Below are 20,843 nucleotides of genomic sequence, written 5' to 3' on the forward strand. Positions count from 1 at the left end.
ATACGCCCCCTACTGCTGATTGGCTCACTCTCTCTCCTCCCCAATCATGAGTGGACACGCCCCCTACTGCTGATAGGCTCACTCTCTCTCCTCCCCCATCATGAGTGGATACGCCCCCTACTGCTGATTGGCTACAAGTCTGTAATGCTGGTCAGTCTGATCCACTTTCAACAGTGTTTCTCTGAAATTGCTTACTGCACCTTTAAGGCCTCCCAGTGTTTTTTTCTGCCAAAATAAAAGCTCTCTTTTCTCTCTTTTTTTGTCCTCAGCTGATCAACACAACAAATTATTTTGAGGGAGTCATTAAAAGATTTGTATTGAAATGAACAACACCAACTGAACGATTATGTTTTCTTATTGTTTCTTTGCAGCACCATCATTCCTGAGAGACTTGATGCCTTCATTAACAAATATGCTGAGCACACGCATGATAGATGGGCTTTTGAGAAGGTTAGTAACAGCACTTGTGCTTATTTGTGAAAGCTAAATGCATTGTAGGATTGAGAAAAGGATCTTAACCTTTTGTTTCCATCTTCCAGATCCAAAACAACTGGACATATGGAGAGGTCCTAGATGAGAACGCCAAAACTCACCACATGCTGCGGCCGTACAAGACTTTCTCAGAGAAGGTCTGAATGGATCTTCTTTGAAACGTATCTTTAGTAAAACCAGTCTATCAGCTTTGTTTTGTCAGTTGGTTGTCCAAAATCAAGGTCAACCTTTCTTTCGTATTCTCTCTCCAGGATAAGGAGATCTATCGCTGGCCCATTAAAGAGTCCATCAAGGCCATGCTGGCGTGGGAATGGACTCTGGAGAAAGCTAGAGATGGAGAGACTGAGAAAACTGAGGTGAAGACCACCAGGAAGATCTCCCAGACTGCTCAGGTAACAGAGAGATGGAAGAAAGAAGATGGAAATTGCATGTTTGATGAGCCCATTAACCATACCTATACATCCGTCTCCTGCAGGCCACCTATGATCCCAGCCAGGGATACTCTCCCCAGCCAGTGGAGCTGACAGGCATGGCCCTGTCCAGAGAGCTACAGGTATATTATTTATATTCATTCAGTATAAGACATTCAGAAACCCTTGTGATTGATTCATTCCTCATGTTTCCATCTGTTCAGTCTATGGCAGAACAGGTTGCTGAGAATTACCACAACACCTGGGGCCGCAAGAAGAAGATGGAGCTGCAAGGCAAAGGTATAATTGTATTTTGTTCACTGTATTACTGCCCAAAATAATATTCATAACATAAACCATACCATATCTCCTAGTTTATGTGTTTTTTGTGTTTAGGTGGTGGCACCCATCCTTTGCTGGTACCATATGATACATTGACGGCCAAAGAGAAGGCAAGAGATAGAGAAAAAGCCCAAGACCTGCTTAAATTCCTCCAGCTCAATGGATATGCTGTCACCAGGTACAACAAGAATGCCTCACAACAAGAAAGAAATTATGCTGTCCTTGAAAAGGTCCAGAGGTTTCATTAAGCATGCCGAAAGTCTGCAAATAAGAAAAACATTTATTTTACACACAAATATTCAAGAATCCACCAAAATACTTAACTTTTAAATAATAATTATGTAAATATCAGTAGTGGCCAAAAGTGATGTCCGGCCTAGGAAAATTGTCATCACCCTTTATTCAAATATTATGAAAAAATGTCAAATATTTTGTAAGCATATTGAGTAGTTGTGCTTTGTTTGGATTTCAATTGTTTTATTTGCCAAATTGTGTGGACATAATTTTTGCCCTGGCTGTCATACAAAGAAATTATTTTGCCAAAAAAGAGAGAACTAACGGTTATGTTGTAGTCAGTGTATGCTTTTTCCTGTAACCTTTTTGTTTTTCTATGCATATTGTAGTTGAAGTTTGCCTTTTTTGCCAAATAATTTTGTCAGATAAATACCTCAACCAAGTCTAGTGTTTTGTTCTTCTCTCATACATATTTTATGGCATGTTGAATTAGCTCTTACAGATGTTATGAGGCGGGAAAAACACCATGTTGTGTCTCTTCACTGTTTTTCTTCTTTAGGGGTTTGAAGGACATGGAGCAGGAGATTTCCTCCATTGAGAAGCGGTTTGCTTACGGGTTCCTGCAGAAGCTGTTGAAGTGGATGGAGATTGCGCAGGAGTTTATTGCTCATCTTGGTATATATCCATAGCAGTTATTTCTTCAATCTAAAAACTGTAGATGTTAGTTTGCTCTTGATGAAGGTGTTTCTGATGAATGCTCTACGTGTTTGTTACTCCAGAGGCCGTTGTGAGCAGTGGAAGAGTTGAGAAATCTCCTCACGAACAGGAGATTAAATTCTTTGCCAAGGTGAGACACCTTTGACCGGCAAAATGAGTGCATGCTAAATAAAAAAGAGATCAGTGGGAATTAGTTGGAAGAGATACAGCCTCTCACACTCTACTCTTTCTCTTTATATTGTCTTCATGTAGATTCTGCTTCCGTTGGTAAACCAGTACTTTAAGAATCACTGTCTGTATTTCCTGTCCACTCCTGCAAAAGTCCTGGGCAGTGGTGGTCATGCCTCCAACAAGGAGAAGGAGATGATTGCTAGGTAACTAATGCTACAGATCTTTATATTTCTGTGGTATCCTAGTCCATTGGTTCCCAACCCTGGTCCTGGGATGCGTCTCAATCAGCTCCCTAGATCATGAATCAGTATATCGTGTACATGAATTCGGGCACTGGTAAGGACATGGCTCACTCATATTTGGACACTGATGACTTTATTTCCTCCTCATTGTACAACATCACTACTGGTATTAATGAACAACAGCAGAACTGCTATCTTTCTGCTATTTTGATGTTATTTAAAGTACATTATGATAAATATTTTGCTCCCAAGACCTCAGATGGATGTGTCAGATATGAGAATGTGCAGTGTTGGGGGTAGTCATCTTTTTATGTACCTTAAAGATTTCAATTTGATTACATGAATGTTTACAGAACCTTTTTTAACGATGTTGGTTATGATAGTTTTGACCTGTCACACCCTCTCTGCTCCTCACTCTTCTTCTTGTCTGTTGGTTTTCTCTCTGCCCCTTCCTGGAGTATTTTCCCACGGGTCTCCTCATTCTTTTGTTACATTTATCTTCTATGGATCACGTTATTTTGCTCCTACTTTTCCATCATCTAAACCTCACCATTTTATTCCTTGTCATGCCATTCTCTCTTTCCCAACCCTCCACCCCTCTTTTTTCCTTCTTTCTCTATCTATGTATCTTCTATCTCAGTATCTTCTGTAAGTTGGCTGGTCTGGTGAGACACAGGGTTTCCCTCTTTGGTAAGAATCCTGCATGATGGCCTGATTGCACATTTCATTTTTCCACTGTCTTTCCCTTTTTCTTTAATGTTTCACAACATCTGTACATCCGTTCCTAATAGTTCCATTTATTGGCTCCGTGTTCTTGTTGGTTTTATTTCCCTCCTTTTTTCTTTCTTTCTTTCTTTCTTTCTTTCTTTCTTTCTTTCTTTCTTTCTTTCTTTCTTTCTTTCTTCCTCTAATGATTTGCAGTGCTTTGCTTAAATTGGTGCATCGTTTGGAGTGTTGGCTCGGTATTTCGGAAGAATATCTGCTTTGGCTTTTATTATACCTCTTCATTCTACTGTATATCAGTGTCATATATCGTAGCATAGAAGCCTCAGTCCATATGTTGTAGCTAGGCTAATTGTAGGTAAAAGTTTAAGGCCTATGTCATGGTCTGAATGTTTGTGTGTGCAGGCACTGATGCCTCCGCCGTAGTCAACTGTCTTCATATTCTTTCCCGTTCGCTGGATGCCAGGTATGTTTGTTGACCACATCAAGCCCTGTATTTTACTGACATTTACATCCTCAAGTTAGTTCACCCAAAAAGGCCTAAAAGGGTTCACCCATCAAGGCTTTCGTTCATCTTTTGAACAAAAATGAAGATATTTTTAATGAAACCTGAGAGATTTCTGTCCCTCCATTGAAGGTCTGTTCACCCTAAAACTCTGACGCTTCAAATAAAGAGATCCATATGAATCAAACAGTTTAATCCAAGTCCTCTGAAGAGACACAATCACTTTATATGATGAACACATTTGTTTAGGCTTTTATTCACATAAAATTTGTTTGACGCGCAAGAACCAATGTTACGCAGCACTTTCGAGCTTCAGCAAGAACCACTGAGGTTCATTCTCGTGTATCAAGCAAGTACGGTTGAACTTCCATTTCACAGTGCACGGATCAATGTTTATATGTGAATAAAAGCTTAAAGGGATAGTTCACTTTGAAATTAAATTTTGGTATGTTTTAGCTTACCTCAAGGGCATCCAAGATGTAGGTGTCTTTGTTTCCGCAGTAGTTTCAATTTTGATATTTATAGGTCAAACCGTTCTTGTCTGTCAGTCATGTAATGCAGGTCTATGGTCACTATCTCAAAGAGCATGCACAGAGAAGTCCAAATTAAACAATTCCCCATCGTAAGTACACACTGATGGCCTAAGACACGAAACGAGCGGTTTGTGTGAGAAAACGAACGGTATTTATATCGTTTTTACCTCTTGTACACTTTCCGGCACTTGCGCAGACTAAGCCAGAACGCGCGCACACGTCACACACCAGGAAGCGCGCGCGCCTTCAGATCACTTGGACGTAGTTGTGTAGAGGTAAAAACGATATAAATACTGTTCGTTTTCTCACACAAACCGCTCGTTTCGTGTCTTAGGCCATCAATGTGTACTTACGATGGGGAATTGTTTCATTTGGACTTCTCTGTGCATGCTCTTTGAGGTGGTGACCATAGACCTGCATTATATGACTGACAGACAAGAACGGTTTGACCTAAAAATATCAAAATTGAAACCACTGCGGAAACAAAGACACCTACATCTTGGATGCCCTTGAGGTAAGCTAAAACATACCAAAATTTAATTTCAAAGTGAACTATCCCTTTAAATTAAATCTGTGAATGAAAGTCTTATGGGTTTGGAATGACAGGAGGGTGAGTAATTGAGGACAATTCAATTTTGAGTGATCTATCCATTTAATTAATGTTTATGTATTAAAAGTCATGCTTATATTTTGTTTTTCTTTCTCTTCCAGGACTGTGATGAAATCTGGGCCTGAGATTGTGAAGGCTGGTCTGCGCTCTTTCTTTGAGAGCGCTGCCGATGATATTGAGAAGATGGTTGAGAACCTCAAATTGGGGAAGGTGTCTACCAAAAACCAGGTCAGATGTAAACATGTTCCAGTTCTCTGAGATTTTCCTTTGTTCTTTGTCAAAGTTTCTAAATTGAGCCCCTTTCTCCTCTCTCTCTCTCTGTCTCTGTAACAGGTGAAAGGTGTATCTCAGAACATAAGCTACACCACCACTGCTCTTCTGCCGGTGCTCACTTCTCTGTTCGACCACATCGCCCAGCACCAGTTTGGAGATGATGTCATTTGTAAGATATTTTCATAGGTTTTCATAGGAGTTCATTTAACGTGACTAAATTGAACCTACATAGCAGAGTACCTTTAATTAAGATTTAAATAGATTAATGAAGGGAATAAATAATTAGTTGGTGACAGGAATTAAATTGAAAAGGCTGTTCATATTTTACACATTATTTCAATGGAAAGAATCGCCGACAACTCTGTCTGGTCTACAAACAACCAAAACACACGCAAGAATTGACACCGAAAATTATTCTTGTTAAAATGATGCATGCAAGAAAGCTTGTGATCCAAGTTTTCTGTGTGCCGATTTGCAGCGAAAAAGAAAAAAGATGAATATAAAGGAGAGAATGGTTGCTTGCAGAAGCTATGCTTGCTGATGTTCTGTTGCCGGTCCATGACTCCTCCCCCTGAACTCTCTCATTGGCTGTAGTTTGTCGCCGTTGTAATTTCCAGTCAAAACTCAAATCGGGGCCAAAATGTACAGTGTGTACCTGGAATTAATGTGCTTCATTTAATATGACAAAAAACTGTATTGCTAAAACAGTGAAAAATAATGTCAAATAACAGTAATGAAAATGACATAAATAAGTGTAATTTAATCTTATGCAACTAAACTAATAACGATGAAAACAGCATAAATAAGTTGTACTATTTAATGTAACTTAAAAATAGTGAAATTTAATTTAATAGTGTAAATTTATAAAATATACATTAATACAAAGGGTGAAAACTGTGTAAATTAATATTATTTCATTTAATTTGTTCTGAAAACTCTTCAGCAAAATATAACGTTATAACAAAAATAACAATCAAGAGTTGTGTAAAATAAGAATATATATGTGAATAGTTGTGATATTGTAGTTGTAATTGAGGGTATGTTTATACGACAACGGAGTACTAAAAACAGAAAAGGTTTTCCTTTGTGTTTTTCCGCGTTTACAGACGACAACAGTATCAAAATTATCCCTATTTATCCACGAATATGACTAAAAACGCTGTATTCTGCTGCCAGGCCAGTAGATAGTGATGTCACTTTGTAAAGAAACATTACACGCCTATAGACTGAACACGTAATACACATGTGCATGACGTCACCGCTTTCACAAATTTGTGGTTTAGAAGTTTACATGGAGACGATAACGGTATCATTTTCAAAATGAGTACTTTGAACCCGTTTTCAAAAGTTTGCATTTTCAGGCCATTTTCATTTTCAGTCATAAAAAGTTTCCCGTTTTTTAGCCCCTCATTTTTTGTCTCTTTTCCTCCATCACTCAGTGGATGACTTGCAGATATCCTGTTATCGTATCATGTGCAGTATCTATTCCCTGGGCACTGTAAAGACCCCTCATGCTGAGAAGTAAGGAAACAGCTTCATGTATGCGCATTTGTTTCTATATGAACCGTTTTACAGGATGGCATGTGTTAATGAATGTTATGGTGTGATACCACACAGCCAAAGACCAGCTCTAGGAGAGTGTCTGGCTCATCTGGCTGCTGCCATGCCTGTTGCCTTCCTGGAGCCCAACCTCAACGAGTTCAACGCATACTCTGTGTACACTACCAAAACCCCACGAGAGAGAACAAGTCAGTAGCTCACTCTGAACATATACCATCAATGGTTGTTGCGATCAACTAACGCTTCCTTAACTCCCTCATCCATGTTTTAGTTCTGGGTCTGCCCAGTCAAGTGCAGGAACTGTGTCTGGACATCCCTGAACTGGACTTGTTGATGAAAGAGATAGGGGATCTGGCAGAGTCCGGGGCGCGTTACACAGAGATGCCCCATGTGATTGAGATCACCTTGCCCATGCTGTGCAACTATCTTCCCCGCTGGTGGGAAAGAGGCCTGGAGAACTTCCCCGAGCAGGAGGGCAATCTGTGCACTGACGTCACCTCCGAACAACTCAATCAGCTCCTGGGTAGCATCATGAAGATTGTCGTCAACAACCTGGGCATTGATGAAGCTTCCTGGATGAAGAGATTGGCAGGTGAGAAAAAAATGGCAGTCAGTCAGTAGGGTAGGAATCAATCCAATTTTGATTCACAAGCTTGCAATTCGATTCAGTTCCGAATCTCGATACTATAGTATATATCGACCTTGTCGATAGTCTAATCCAGGGGTTTTCAAAGTCTAAGACTGTGGGCCTCCCTTTTGACACAATTTCCGCAATGACTCTTAACTCCTCACTTTTATCATTGTTTGTGTTAACATGAAAAGTGCAGTTATGGCCTCTTTTACACTGTCAGTGAAATGTGACCCAATTCCGATTTTTTGCTCATATGCGACACAGATCGGATGTGTTCTATGACCGTGTAAACAGGAAAAAAATGCATGCATTCGGATATTTCGAGATCGGTTTTCATGGCTCAAAATCATGGTGATGTTTGGCGAACTTTGCATAGGCCATTATCGCAGAGCTAGCATCAAGCAATGCATCAAATGCACCCTTTAAGCATGCGCGATGTTTCAGATAGCCTAGTATGGCAAGTGTAAACACGTGAATCGGATACAGTTGAAAGAACGTGTAAACGGACGGTAAATTGGGCATCAAGACCTGCAGACCTAAATGAGGCTTTTTGAGAAGTAACTAAATGAGGCAATTTAACTTTTTTAAATTTATTAATTTAAACTAATTATTAGGCTATCATTTTTACCACTCTCCACGCCTCCCCTGGCATGCTCTGGTGCCCCACACTTTGAAAACCCCTGGTCTAATCCATACTGCTGTCTGATATTCATTTTTATTTATTTGACTTTTTCATTTGAATGTGCTGTATTGTTCAGCTGTACCTATTAATAAGTTTGATTTGAATGTTTTCTTTTGATTAGAATTTTTTTATTTATCTGTATATCCCTGTTGAAACATATGGGTCTTATGGGTATGAAATCCTTAGCTGAAAATGGGCCACTCACCGGCCCTGGACCTATTCTTGGGATTTAAGAATCAATATCGGTTCATCAAAATGAAAATCAATTGAAATCGAGAAAACACTATTTTCAACCCAGCCCTAGCAATCAAGACTTGTATGTTTTTCATCTTTAAACCAAACTTGAGTCTTCAGCCGACAAAGTTTAGTTATCCGCTTCCCATAATGTTTATGCATTAGGTCAGTAGGAGGAGAGTAGGCGTCTTTTGCAGCTCTACGAACATGACACTACGAAAGCAATCCGGTCGAATGCGTTTTTGACTACCATTCGACCCCATTTACACCTGTATGTAGCGTCGTCCACTTGTGATCCGATCGACCAATACGCTTTTATAAATCAGGTGTAAACAGGGCCTCTCTAACAGAGTTGTTCCTCCACAGTGTTTGCTCAGCCCATTGTGAGCAGAGCGAAGCCAGAGATGCTCAAGTCCCACTTCATCCCCACCATGGAGAAGCTGAAGAAACGCAGTGGAAAGGTGGTGGCCGAGGAGGAGCAGCTGCGTATGGAGGGAAAGACGGAGGTGGACAGCGAAGAGGGAACCATTCGTGATGAGTTCGCTGTGCTCTGCAGGGATCTGTATGCTCTTTACCCGCTACTCATCCGATACGTCGACAACAACAGGTATCGCTCATCCGCATCCTTTATTTCTATTAGAAGATCACCAACAGACGTACCTTTGAAGCCTTTGAAGGAGTAAGATTGTCTGATTTGGTTCTTTATGTCATTTAAAGGGCGAGGTGGTTGACCTGTCCTGACCCTGATGCGGAGGACCTCTTCAGGATGGTTGGAGAAGTCTTCATCTTCTGGTCCAAATCTCACGTAAGTCTGTTTCCTTACAATTAAAAGAAGTTAAAATCTCGTTTTATGTCTTTCTTGTCTCTTGACTAGTCCCTTCGTCTAGGGATAAACCGCCACCATATCGGTATCGGCCAATATATGTTCATTTTTCATGTTATCGTTATCGGTCCGATAGGAAAATTTGGTCGATATTTTAAAGCTGATAAATAATGGATTATTTCCTTCAGCTAAGACACTTCAGATGCGCACTGTTCGACATGATGGTTTTAAATTGCTTGAAATATGATTGGAATCACTTCAAAAAAGGAAAATACATTTAAATGCTACATGTGCAGCTCAAGTCTGTCGTATAGACTACATACAATTATAATGAGAACATTAGAATTGTGTGCTTGGGACATGGCTTTTAATGACATGACTTTTGTTTTTGTAATCAGGCTCTCAAAAATTATATAAAAAATTTTGATTTAGATTTATCGGCCAATATATCGGTTATCGGCTTTCAAATATAAAGAATTATCGGTTATCTCTATCGGCCAAAATTTTCATATCGGTGCATCCCTACTTTGGGGGCGCTTACACGATAAACTTTGTATGCATTTTGGCCGTTTATTTACATGGCAATGCCATGTTCGGGCCCAAAAACGCTAGTTTCTTTGAAAACTATACTGTTATCGTCTTCGCGTAAACTACAAAAACTAGAATTTGTGGAAATGGCGACAGCATGCACATGCGTATTGTGTGTTCAACATTGTTTTTTATTCACCGCTCTGTAGAATATTTGTGTATGTGTGCAGGCATGTATTGTTTCTTTAAGTGGCATCGCCATCTACTGGCCTAGCAGCATAATACAGCGTTTTTAGTCGTTTTTGTGGATCCGCGCGAATGGCGATCGATTTGACAACGTTGGCGTATGTACGCGAAACTTTTCCAAAACGTGAAGGAAAACCTTACCTTTTTCAGTGCATATTTGTCATGTAAAACGTACCCTTAGTCTCCTTTCATGTTGTCTCCTCCAATATATCTTCTTGTGTCGTCTCTTCTCATCGCTTTTCATCTCTTGTCTTGTTTGTTTTGTCTCTTCTCACATCTCTCATCTCCTTCCGCCTCTTGTCTCTTTTTCTTTTGGTATTCAGCATAATTCTCTCTTCATTTTACTCTGCAGAATTTCAAGCGTGAGGAACAGAACTTTGTGGTGATGAATGAGATCAACAACATGTCCTTCCTCACTGCTGACAGCAAAAGCAAGATGAGCAAGGTGAGTCTGTCCACTTACTGCCACTAACATTTGATGTCCTCTTTTATTTACCATCTTCATCGTATCAAATAGTATTTTTAATGATTGATTTTGTTTAAAATGAAATGAAAATTGTTCGACTTGTTAAAACTCCATTTCTTCAGACGACTGATGTCCTCGTGTCCTGTTGAGGACAGACACTGTTTTTGCTCTCGCAGTGGGTTTATAGATCCATTGAAGTTTTTTCCTGTCTGTGAGGGTGTAAGTTTTAACAGTGCTGTCTCTCTCTGTGTCCTGTCTCGGTGTGGATTCGGGGTCTGTAGGCCGGAGACGGAGAGGTCAGACCGTGTTTCTGCACGAAAAAAAAGATCTGTGCTGATCGCATGGCGATCTCCCACACACACTGGCAAATACTCACACACACACACACCAACCAACCAGAAGTCCACACCCTCATTCACTGCCAGTGTGTGTGAGGTGTGTTTGCCCTCAGCCATAGACTTTAGTCTCAGGAACATGGCACTCTCTTCAGCTGGATCTTTAACTCCCGCTGGATCTGAGTCCCATCGTCCTGACAGTGATTTTGATTGATGTGCCTCTGATGGATTTTGACTGCTGCAAGTTCTTGCAGACTTCTTTTCACTTCTGTCGTCCGGTTTGATGTTAATGTTTGATCTTTTTCCCCTCCCTCAAGCTCTGGTGGTGATGCTCCCTCACTAGGAGCAAAAATACAAACCATTACCCATCACTTAATCTTCACAAATTTCAGGGAAATGTATGAGCACATTGGTAATGTAGAGAGGGAACATGGCTTTTCCTATCAGGGAACAGTTCTCATTACATCTCTCATCTAATATTTCCCTCCCTTTGTTTAATTCACTGTATCCAGTACTTTCTGTACTTTCTGCTCCTTTTATTTGATTAATGTGTCCATTCTGTCGACATGTTCCCCAAACCCAACTCACTTGCTCACTTCCCTTAAAATTTTGTCTCTGTCAGGTGTTAGCTAGCACAAGGATATTATTGACTTTGGAGGATAGCACCTCCTCCTCTGTGCTGTGAGACGGCCATTACTGGAGCAGCATCTGTTATCTCCTCACCATGGGTTCCCTCTGCCTAATACACTCTTCATCTCGACTGATCTCTCCTCTTATCTCATCTCTTCTCATGCCTCCTCTCTTGATTTCTTCTCTTGGATTGTCTCATCTAGGGCTGGATGATTAATCAGATCAAATTGCGATGTGGATTAGTGCGATTATCAATCGCAAAGGCTGCTATTTATTAAACATTAAAGAAACAAGTTTGCGTTACTTACTATAACGTGCATTTGAAACAACACGCAACACGTTTCAAACTTTTTTTTAAATAAGAAGCGTTTATAAACCTGTTTATAAACCATGTTACCCTACGTTTTCATCCAAAATAAAAGCTTAGTGGTTTAAAGTCTGAAAATGAAGAAAAAGACACATATATTAGTACTGTTATTTTTACAATTGTACTGTAAAATAAAATTATTGTTATTATAATATTTTTCTTAAATACTTATTTTTAACCTAGTACAATATTTCTTCTTGTTTTATTTAATATTTTTGTTTCAAAATGGTAATAATGATAATAAATTATTATATAATAATTATTATTATTAATCTATAAAATAATAATACAAATAATTATTATTAATAATACTAGAATCATATATTAGATAATATATCCTATTACAATTTGGACTGCAGTACCCAGTTCAACCACTAGCTGTCAATATTACATACTGCACCTTTAAAATCAAATTGCGCAGCCCCTCTTGTCTCTTCTCATCTCGCCTTATCTCTTTTCTCTATGCTAGTCTCTTCTCATCTCGTCTCTTGTCTCGCCTTATCTCTTTTCTCTATGCTAGTCTTTTCTCGTCTTCATTTTTCCTCTTGTCTTTGAAAGGCCAGAGGGAGCTCGTGTTGTAGAAGGCAACAGTCATTAATGGCGTCTTACAGGCACAGATTCAGAGAGTGTGTGTGAGGGATGGAGCGGCCCCAAAGCCTAGTGATGTTTTTATGTGTGCTGTGCTGGAGGGTGGGCGACCTTACACTACTAACAACGAGACTGCTGTATGTTTAGCACTAACATTTCCTAACAAACTGACTGATAGAGTATAACATGCCCTTGAATCATGATGTTATTTCCCCTCAACGCTATTTGGTAAATTTCCCCCAATACATAGAAATTAGCCACCATTAACACATTATTTAACAATGTAAAAGCTGTAGCTAATTATAATCTATTCAGAAAACAAGACACTTACAGAAGGGAGATGTTTACAGAGAATTGTTTCTATATTCACATTATTCACTTAGAAAGAATAATTTTAAAGACTTTTTAGTCTTTTTTGAAACAAACCCATATTAATTTCCCAAAACAGGCCGTTTGTGGTCAGACCTGAGTTTCTAGGTAAGAGCATCGTTGTGTCAGTCTAACTCTGCAGGACTTTTCTAGGGTGGAGGCTCAGATGTTGAGCGGACCAAGAAGAAGCGTCGCGGAGACCGTTATTCCGTTCAGACCTCGCTGATCGTAGCGGCTCTGAAGAAACTGCTCCCGATCGGCCTCAACATGTGCTCGCCTGCAGACCAAGAGCTCATCAATCTGGCCAAGATCCGCTACTCTCTGGTACTTAGCCATATGTTAACGCCATATAGAATGATTAGGATGGTTGATTTACTGCCAAACAACAACATTTAAAAAAACATACTATAAAAGTTTGGGGGCATTTTTGTGATGATTTTGAAATAAGTCTCTTCTGCTCACCAAGGCTGCATTTATTCAATCAAAAACATGGTAAAACAGTGAAATATTATTACATTTAATATAACTTTTTTTCTATTGTAATATATTGTAAAATGCAATTTATTCCTGTGATGCAAATCAGAATTTTCAGCATCATTACTCCAGTCTTCAGAAATCATTGTAATATGATGATTTGATGCTCAAGAAACATTGATTATTATAAATGTTGAAAACTGTTGTGTTGCTTAATATTTTTGTGTAATACTGAAAAATATAATAAGTTTATATATATATATATATATATATATATATATATATGTATATATATATATTATGTAATACATTTTTGTAACATTATACATTTTTTATTGTCACTTTTGATCAATTTAAAGGTTTTTTTTAATCCTATTGACCCCAAACTTTTGATTGGTTGTATATATTAAATAGCAGTGTTGTTTAAGTTACTCTTAAAAAGTAATTAATTACAAACTACTAATTACATTTTTAACAGTGTAATTAGATTACTGTACTAATTACTCTCTCTAAAAAGTATTACATTACTAATTACTTTCTAAATCCCATATCAACCTCGACCAGTTGCACAATACAAGGATAGACATGGAACTGCTATTTTAATTCTTTTAAATAAACAATATAAAGTTGCATAAATCATTCTTGAACTGAGCAAAGCGATTAAAGGGAGATGGTTTTATAAAAAAACATACATTTTAACATTAGATGTTAATAGTTGTAGTCTATACAGTATTTAATGCAATTACATCAGAAGTAACTGTAATTAAATTACAGAACAGTTAAGAGTAATCCATAACTTTACTTTTTTCAAGGGAAAAGTAATGAAATTACAATAATGCATTACACCAAGTACTTTTAAATAATATTAATTTTGTTGACTTTTTGGTGATTTGAATGTTACAGAAAGACACAGATGAGGAAGTGAGGGAGTTTCTGCAGAATAACCTGCATCTACAGGGCAAGGTAAGTACAGACACAGTCAAGTGAAGAAAACATCTTCAGAATAATCAAAATCCCCTTCACTCAGCGGCCATCTTTGAAACGCCTCTCGGGCAGCTATTTCACTAATGCAAGCACAGCTCCTATCTCTTTGAATGGGGAAACATCAAATTCTCTAAATCTGTTCACCAAGCTTACGATTGAATTCAATATTTGAAATGAACAATGAAATCTGACAACAGCGGTCTCATAAATTTTGTTTCCAAATGCTCAAATCATGACAAAAAAGGGCATTTTTCAGGCTAGACCAGCCAATGCTCATATGCAGTCATTAGCGCGCGTCTCAGAACACTGACTGCCGATTGGCTCTTTTATTTATAATGCGGGATTTACTCCCGTCATATTGCTTGTTGCACTTTCTCCCATTCATAGTAATGTGAGTGCATCTATCTAAAGTCTTTGGTGTGATACAAGTGTCTGCATGTATACATCTCTGTAGGTTGACGACCCATCCATGCGCTGGCAGATGGCTCTGTATAAAGAGACCTCAGGTCAGGCTGAAGACGCTGATGCACCGGAGAAGGTTGTGAAGAGAGTTCAGGAGGTTTCAGCGGTTCTCTACCACATTGAGCTGGTCAGGCCTGTTTGCACATATACATACACTTACACACTACTTTTCCTTAGCGTTGAGCCATTTCTTCATCCTCTTCATCTTCCATCAGATTGAGCATGCATTCAAGTGCAAGAAGACAGTTTGGCACAAGCTTCTGTCCAAACAGCGTCGCAAGGCAGTGGTGGCCTGCTTCAGAATGACGCCACTGTACAACCTCCCCAAGTATGAAGACACACATAACCTTAGTTTAATGATGTCCATTGTGATGTGATTTGGGCTGCACACATGTGGTTTTTCTTTAACTCCAGGCACCGGGCGTCTAACTTGTTCCTTGATGGTTACAAGCGCAACTGGATTGAAAATGAAGGCTACTCGTTTGAAGACAAGATGATAGATGACTTATCCGTAAGTTTGTATATCTGCTCCCTGTTTACATCCTGTTGAGCGCAGTTTGTTCATAGCATTGGTTTGTGCAGAAAGCACTGGAGCAGGAGGAGGAAGAAGAGGAAGAAACCGAATCAAAGCCAGACCCCCTTCATCAGCTCATCCTTCACTTCAGCCGCACCGCTCTCACCGAGAAAACGTAAGTCTCTCCGTCTTGACACAGTATTTCTCGTCAAGTCAACTCACATTTATATATATAGTGCGTTAAACAATACAGATTGTTTCAAAGCAGCTTCACAGAAATAAACAAGAATAATAACAGTGTTGCAAAATTAATTACAGCTTCAGTTATTAAAAGCTGCTCTACTGCAGATAGTTCTCAATATTCAGATCAAATTAGATCAATTTAGCTCAATAACAGTGTCAATGTTGCAAAGTTTATCAATTATAAAACAAATTCTGTTCATTTATAAAGCAGCTCTACAGAAGCCAATTGTCATCATTCAGTTTAAATTAGTACAGTTTTGATTCGGTTAGTTCAATATCAGTGTAAATGTGGCAAAGTTAATCAATTATGAAATAGACATAATTCATCTATAAAGCAGCTCTACCGAAGGCAATAGTATTATTCTGCCCTAGTCAGTTCAATTCAGTTCAATGACTATGTTTATATGTACCCTTATAATGGGATTTTGGCAATATTGCGATTAAACTTCATGCAAACACAATACTTCGATCAAACTAATGCTATCAAGCTCGTAATTGTAGTAACCACAATCGCATTAAACTATGTGAAGTACGCACAATAAACAGGCATGTAAACTTTAATCACATTATTACCGCTCTGACCAAAGTGTGCATGTGCTCGGACGTACGCGGATGACGTGTTGTACACATAAGCTTCATGAATGAATGTGACATTTACCCTGAAGTTTTCCCTCCACTCCGAATTGCTGAACTGTCAACACAACTCACTGCACATAGAAATATGTTTTGTATTTGACGAAAGTGGATTAAAACAGTGCGTGACTGTATGTGAGTTCATCATTTGTGCTATGCATTGGGGTATGTGAAGAATGGCGTTAAAAATAATAATATTAAAAACGGATAATTTCCATAATGACCAACACAATCTACCAAGAGCAGTGCAAATTAGTGTCTGCTAAGACATGTTTTTTTTGGGCAGTAAATAATGGCGCAAACACCAGTAAATTGAGTAGCGCAAGCCTTAGTAAATCACCTTGCGTGATTCATTTAAACACTCTCCTCTCATACATTTTGCATCTGAAAGGGAAACTCCTACAAATGCATATGCAATAAGTTCAGCCGCAAAATAACCCTGTCCACGTCATTTCAGCGCTGATTTTTCACTGCGTGTCTTTAGTAAATCCTGATAGTCATTTTTTCAAATGCCAAAAGAGGGTTTGTGCTGGAGCAAGCTGTTAGTAAATCTGGCTCCAAGTCCTTACTCTGATTATTGTTAAAAAAAAACGCTTTATTGGTGCACATGTAAACGTATTCATCAAAGTTCATCAATTCCAAAACTCCTTCAATGGCAGCTCTACAGAACACAGTAATTTTTTTCCCGTTCAATTCACTTCCAGTTATGTTCTCATCCAATACTTTCAGTGCAATCAAATCGATGATATTTGTCAAGTCTCACATTTGTTTCCTCCCTACTGCAGTAAACTTGAAGTGGATCATCTGTACATGTCATATGCTGATATCATGGCAAAAGTAAGTGGTAAACGTAACTTTTAAGATTTTGTTTGTAGACTTTCATAGAGTTCAAGCTAACCTTACATGTCTCTCCCTGCAGAGCTGCCACATTGGTGAGGAGGACGAAGGGGGAGAGGAGGGGGGCGAGGAGCCAGCCTTTGAGGTGCGACAGGCAGAGATGGTATGGGGGGGCCTGGGGCTGGGGCCATGGGAGTCAGCGGAGCCAACAGCTACAGCTGCAGCTCCTGCCACGCACTGAGTGAACACGTCCAGAACCACTGCACCCCGCACACTCCATGTCTCTCATCCTCTCATCTCTCTTTCTCCTTCTCTCTTTTTCTATACCTGTTGTAAACTGATCTGTGCACTCCTTTGCTGGATCTGAGTCTTTGTCTCGTTTATGTTCGTGTTTATTGCATGACTTGAGAGAGTGCAGAGAGATGGCTGCACACAAAACAGAACAAGACATGCTGAACACATCAGTTTTGACCAATTGTAGATTGATTATCATTAAAAAGGAAGCTAACAGAGGTGTGAATAGTTTTTCTAGCACTTTCCCCCCCGAGCCAGGAGACCAATAATGTGAAGTATTTGCAAAATAGGCCTCAAAACTGCATTGTTGTTGTCTCTCTGGCTGCTTAGAGTAGTGTATTACTAGCGCTGTTGATGATATCTGGAGTGTGTGTTTGTGTGTGAGACTCAAGTTCGCACTCATACACACACTCAACGAACACCCTTAACTGGTCTCCTAATACATTACCAATCCCACCTCTCCAGAACCCTATCTTCTCTGAATTTGTTGGCAGTCTCCTTTAGTTTTACATTCCGTCTGCATCTTTTGTATCTCACAGCTTTAATGACCTACTAACCCTGAGGACTTTTTGACTTTTTGGTCCTTCCCGTTATGATTTAAATTCAGAAAATGTATCTTCACCTTCTCACCTCGCCTCAAAAATTCAGGTTGAGGGAGTTTCAGTTGCTCCGTTCCATAACCTAGTGAGCTAACTATACAGCATTTTAAGGTACTGTATCATTGATAACATGATAACTTATTCTGTTCCAAAGAATAAGCCTCATAATTATAAGATTTATGGAAAAGGCAATTCCAAAAGTCATTGCATGCATTGGTTTCAGTGAAGAAAAAAATATTCATCCATGATGGATGACAATATTGAGAAATGTTATAGTATATAGTTCTACAAAAATCAATACAATATCTCCATCCTATAACAAAATGGCCTATTTCAGACTAGTATAGTATTTGTGTGTGCTATGCATATTAACGAAATCGCAACCTCATAAAATAGTTACGTTTTCTGTGAGATCGGATTGGAAACGCTCAAAACGGCAGTGGCTTCAGTTGTAAAATGTGAGCTGTTATTCTGTAATATTTATGTGTAATAATTCCTATAATTAACTATTGGTAATGGCTTCATCTTTCACCTAAAGGTTTTTTGCGAACTCTCCATTATTGTGTCTCGCTTACAAAACAAAATGCTCCGAACAAACATCAGATCTTCCGACTCGATCTGGGACACCATTAAAATGAACCATCCACTTGTTTCCGACGCTGGGATCCTTCTGAAGTCTGTAGACAGACGCAAACCAGCTGTTTAAACTGGATTATAATGATTATAATGAGCTCTATTTGATTTTGACGTGACGCTCACATCCAGTGTAGGCGAATGCCAAACGTTAAGCGACTGAACGCCAGTGGGCAGGGCCTATGGTGTGATGATGTATAATTATTCACCGATGACTTGATCTGGAGGCGGTCATATGCAAATGTATTTGATCGTGTGACATCACAGATCCTGCAATATCAAAATGAGCCGATTAATTTAATAAATGCTTTGTTTATATGAGGAGGATGTTTTAAGCTCTGAAACTTGTAGGATGTTTTAATTTTTAATGACTCATCATCTAGTAATTATGGTAATTACGACATGGCATGAATGCTGCATAACGGTTATATGAGTTGCTACCTGTGAAGAATGTTTCAAGTGAGTCCCATATGAGAATGCTTCCTTAGAAGGTTGTTGTCCATCTAAGCTCGGTAGGTTTTGGAAGAGAGCTCAATAAAACAAAGCAAAGTTAAATGATGCCAGATTTCTGACATCTTACAGAATATGTGAGTGGTGAAGAAGGTTTTATGAAGGCTGATAGAATTTTCTGGATTTAAATCAGGCCTGTAATGTGATTACTTTTTGTGTCTCCAAAAGTGTCTCCATGTCTTTGTTTCAAATTGGTGTCTTTTTTTTCTGTACTCACCAAAGACTACAGTAAAAGCCTGCACAGACACACACAAACACATTCAGAACTTCACATTACGGAAAGAACACACTTGACATTTTCCATAAAATAAAAAAAACACAGGAAAAAATGTGATTCATTACAAAGATTTCCAATAGACTATTAAGTCACACATGTTATAGGACATGGCCTGGCTCTCAGGGCGAGGGGTGGGAGTGGGTGGGGCTTCTTGCTGGGGTTGGGGTTTGGCGGCGGGACGCTTGGGTGCTTTTAGGGGTGGGTTCAGCTTAAAATAAGCGCGCTTCATGCATTGTATGTACTTGTATAATCCTTTTTGTCAACAGGGTATCATCACCACCAAATTTCAAATGGCTAACTTCGATAAATGTTCAGCACTACAGAGAACAATTTCTTCAGTTTATTGTAAGATATATTATTATTGTGAATATGCTGTTGCCGTAACAATATGCTACATTAATCCAATATCCTAAATAGTATACCCTAAGACATTGACAATTAATAACGACCTCAGACAAGAAATCGCAATACAGGAACTTCTAAAAAGTAGCCAATACTGCAGTATACTCGTATGCTTTTATTTTTTAGAGCTCAGGTATGCACTGGGACGATTATATCATGTTGTATTTTTACTATCATTCAAAAGTTTTAGGGTCAGCAAGATTTTTTTCATTTACTTGATCAAAAGAGACGTTCTATTCATCAAAGAATCTTGAAAAATTTTTATCACAGTTTCCTCAAAAATTTTAAGCAGCACAACTGTTTTGGACATTAACAGACTGGAATAATGACTGGTAAAGAAACAGTTATTTAATGTTATAATACTATTTCACAGCATTACCGTTTTTCTATATTTTATATCAAATAATTGAGACATTGAAATCCCCAAATGGTCCCGAAAGTATATTTTTCATATGATTATACATTTTTCACTTACTTTTAGTAATAAATTGATAATGCCTCTCGTATGTCGTACCCGGCTGCCGTGAGCTGAGACAGCAGTCGTGGTGTGAGGGTTTGTGAGAAATGTGGTTAAAACAGAGGGAAGAGTCAGTGTAACCACACAGATGTGTCTCACTGTTCAGGGAGAGCAGGTCTGCTTGCTGTAGTCTAAACGTTTGTGCCAGTCAGCAAACGTGAATGGCTCAAATAACGGACACATTACTAATAGCACTTGTGTTTTGGATGTAAAGGGGGTGTGTGTAAGATGTGTGTGTGTGTGTAGATGAATGAAGAAAAACAAGCATAAGTGCTGATTAAGAAGTAAAAACTTATATAAACAACAGTAAGCACACTACTTTTTTCATTCATAATTGTAAGACATTCAGCGAGAAACCAAACTCAAAATAGCTCTTTTAAACAACATCTTTACTCCTTCTTCTCATTTATAGTGTATAGTGCTTTACGTATGAGTGCGTGTGTGTGTTGGATGATTGTGGGGCAGGGGTGTTTAGAGCCTGGCATCATTCTGACTGGACTTTATTTCTGTCTAACAGGAGAAGGAGATGGAAAAGCAGAGGCTTCTGTACCAGCAGTCCCGTCTACATGACCGTGGAGCGGCGGAGATGGTGCTGCAGATGATCAGTGCCTGCAAAGGTGAACACACAATCAAAAAATAGTATATACATTAGTAAATTAATGTTAATATAGTAGCCTGGAAATCCAGACCCAAATCTGAATGATTAATGGTCTGGCATCGACTAATGAAACTCGGCCAGCTCGAGGGGCGGCA

The 20,843-nt window shown here is 38.9% G+C and overlaps 1 protein-coding gene across 10 annotated transcripts in view; it reads left to right on the forward strand.

The window, feature by feature from the left end:
• ryr1b (ryanodine receptor 1b (skeletal)) overlaps positions 1 to 20,843 on the forward strand; it is a 108,106-nt gene that overhangs the window by 59,142 nt on the left and 28,121 nt on the right. For 6 of the 10 annotated variants that reach the window (XM_084123769.1, XM_084123772.1, XM_084123777.1 and 3 more), the window contains exons 53-81: positions 372 to 450; positions 540 to 629; positions 744 to 884; positions 968 to 1,045; positions 1,127 to 1,202; positions 1,299 to 1,422; positions 2,038 to 2,153; positions 2,258 to 2,325; positions 2,448 to 2,569; positions 3,249 to 3,298; positions 3,737 to 3,797; positions 5,081 to 5,207; positions 5,313 to 5,421; positions 6,692 to 6,773; positions 6,870 to 7,000; positions 7,084 to 7,404; positions 8,726 to 8,966; positions 9,077 to 9,164; positions 10,309 to 10,401; positions 10,704 to 10,718; positions 12,865 to 13,035; positions 14,089 to 14,148; positions 14,624 to 14,758; positions 14,847 to 14,959; positions 15,046 to 15,142; positions 15,214 to 15,320; positions 16,807 to 16,858; positions 16,941 to 17,003; positions 20,608 to 20,707. In XM_084123769.1, the coding sequence (XP_083979895.1) occupies positions 372 to 450; positions 540 to 629; positions 744 to 884; positions 968 to 1,045; positions 1,127 to 1,202; positions 1,299 to 1,422; positions 2,038 to 2,153; positions 2,258 to 2,325; positions 2,448 to 2,569; positions 3,249 to 3,298; positions 3,737 to 3,797; positions 5,081 to 5,207; positions 5,313 to 5,421; positions 6,692 to 6,773; positions 6,870 to 7,000; positions 7,084 to 7,404; positions 8,726 to 8,966; positions 9,077 to 9,164; positions 10,309 to 10,401; positions 10,704 to 10,718; positions 12,865 to 13,035; positions 14,089 to 14,148; positions 14,624 to 14,758; positions 14,847 to 14,959; positions 15,046 to 15,142; positions 15,214 to 15,320; positions 16,807 to 16,858; positions 16,941 to 17,003; positions 20,608 to 20,707 (3,110 nt within the window). The remainder of the gene's footprint in view (positions 1 to 371; positions 451 to 539; positions 630 to 743; positions 885 to 967; positions 1,046 to 1,126; positions 1,203 to 1,298; positions 1,423 to 2,037; positions 2,154 to 2,257; positions 2,326 to 2,447; positions 2,570 to 3,248; positions 3,299 to 3,736; positions 3,798 to 5,080; positions 5,208 to 5,312; positions 5,422 to 6,691; positions 6,774 to 6,869; positions 7,001 to 7,083; positions 7,405 to 8,725; positions 8,967 to 9,076; positions 9,165 to 10,308; positions 10,402 to 10,703; positions 10,719 to 12,864; positions 13,036 to 14,088; positions 14,149 to 14,623; positions 14,759 to 14,846; positions 14,960 to 15,045; positions 15,143 to 15,213; positions 15,321 to 16,806; positions 16,859 to 16,940; positions 17,004 to 20,607; positions 20,708 to 20,843) is intronic. The other 4 variants (XM_084123771.1, XM_084123773.1, XM_084123778.1 and 1 more) reach the window with 1 other exon arrangement.

This window comes from Abramis brama (assembly GCF_963993115.1).
Source record: "Abramis brama genome assembly, chromosome: 9".
NCBI lineage: Eukaryota > Metazoa > Chordata > Actinopteri > Cypriniformes > Leuciscidae > Abramis > Abramis brama.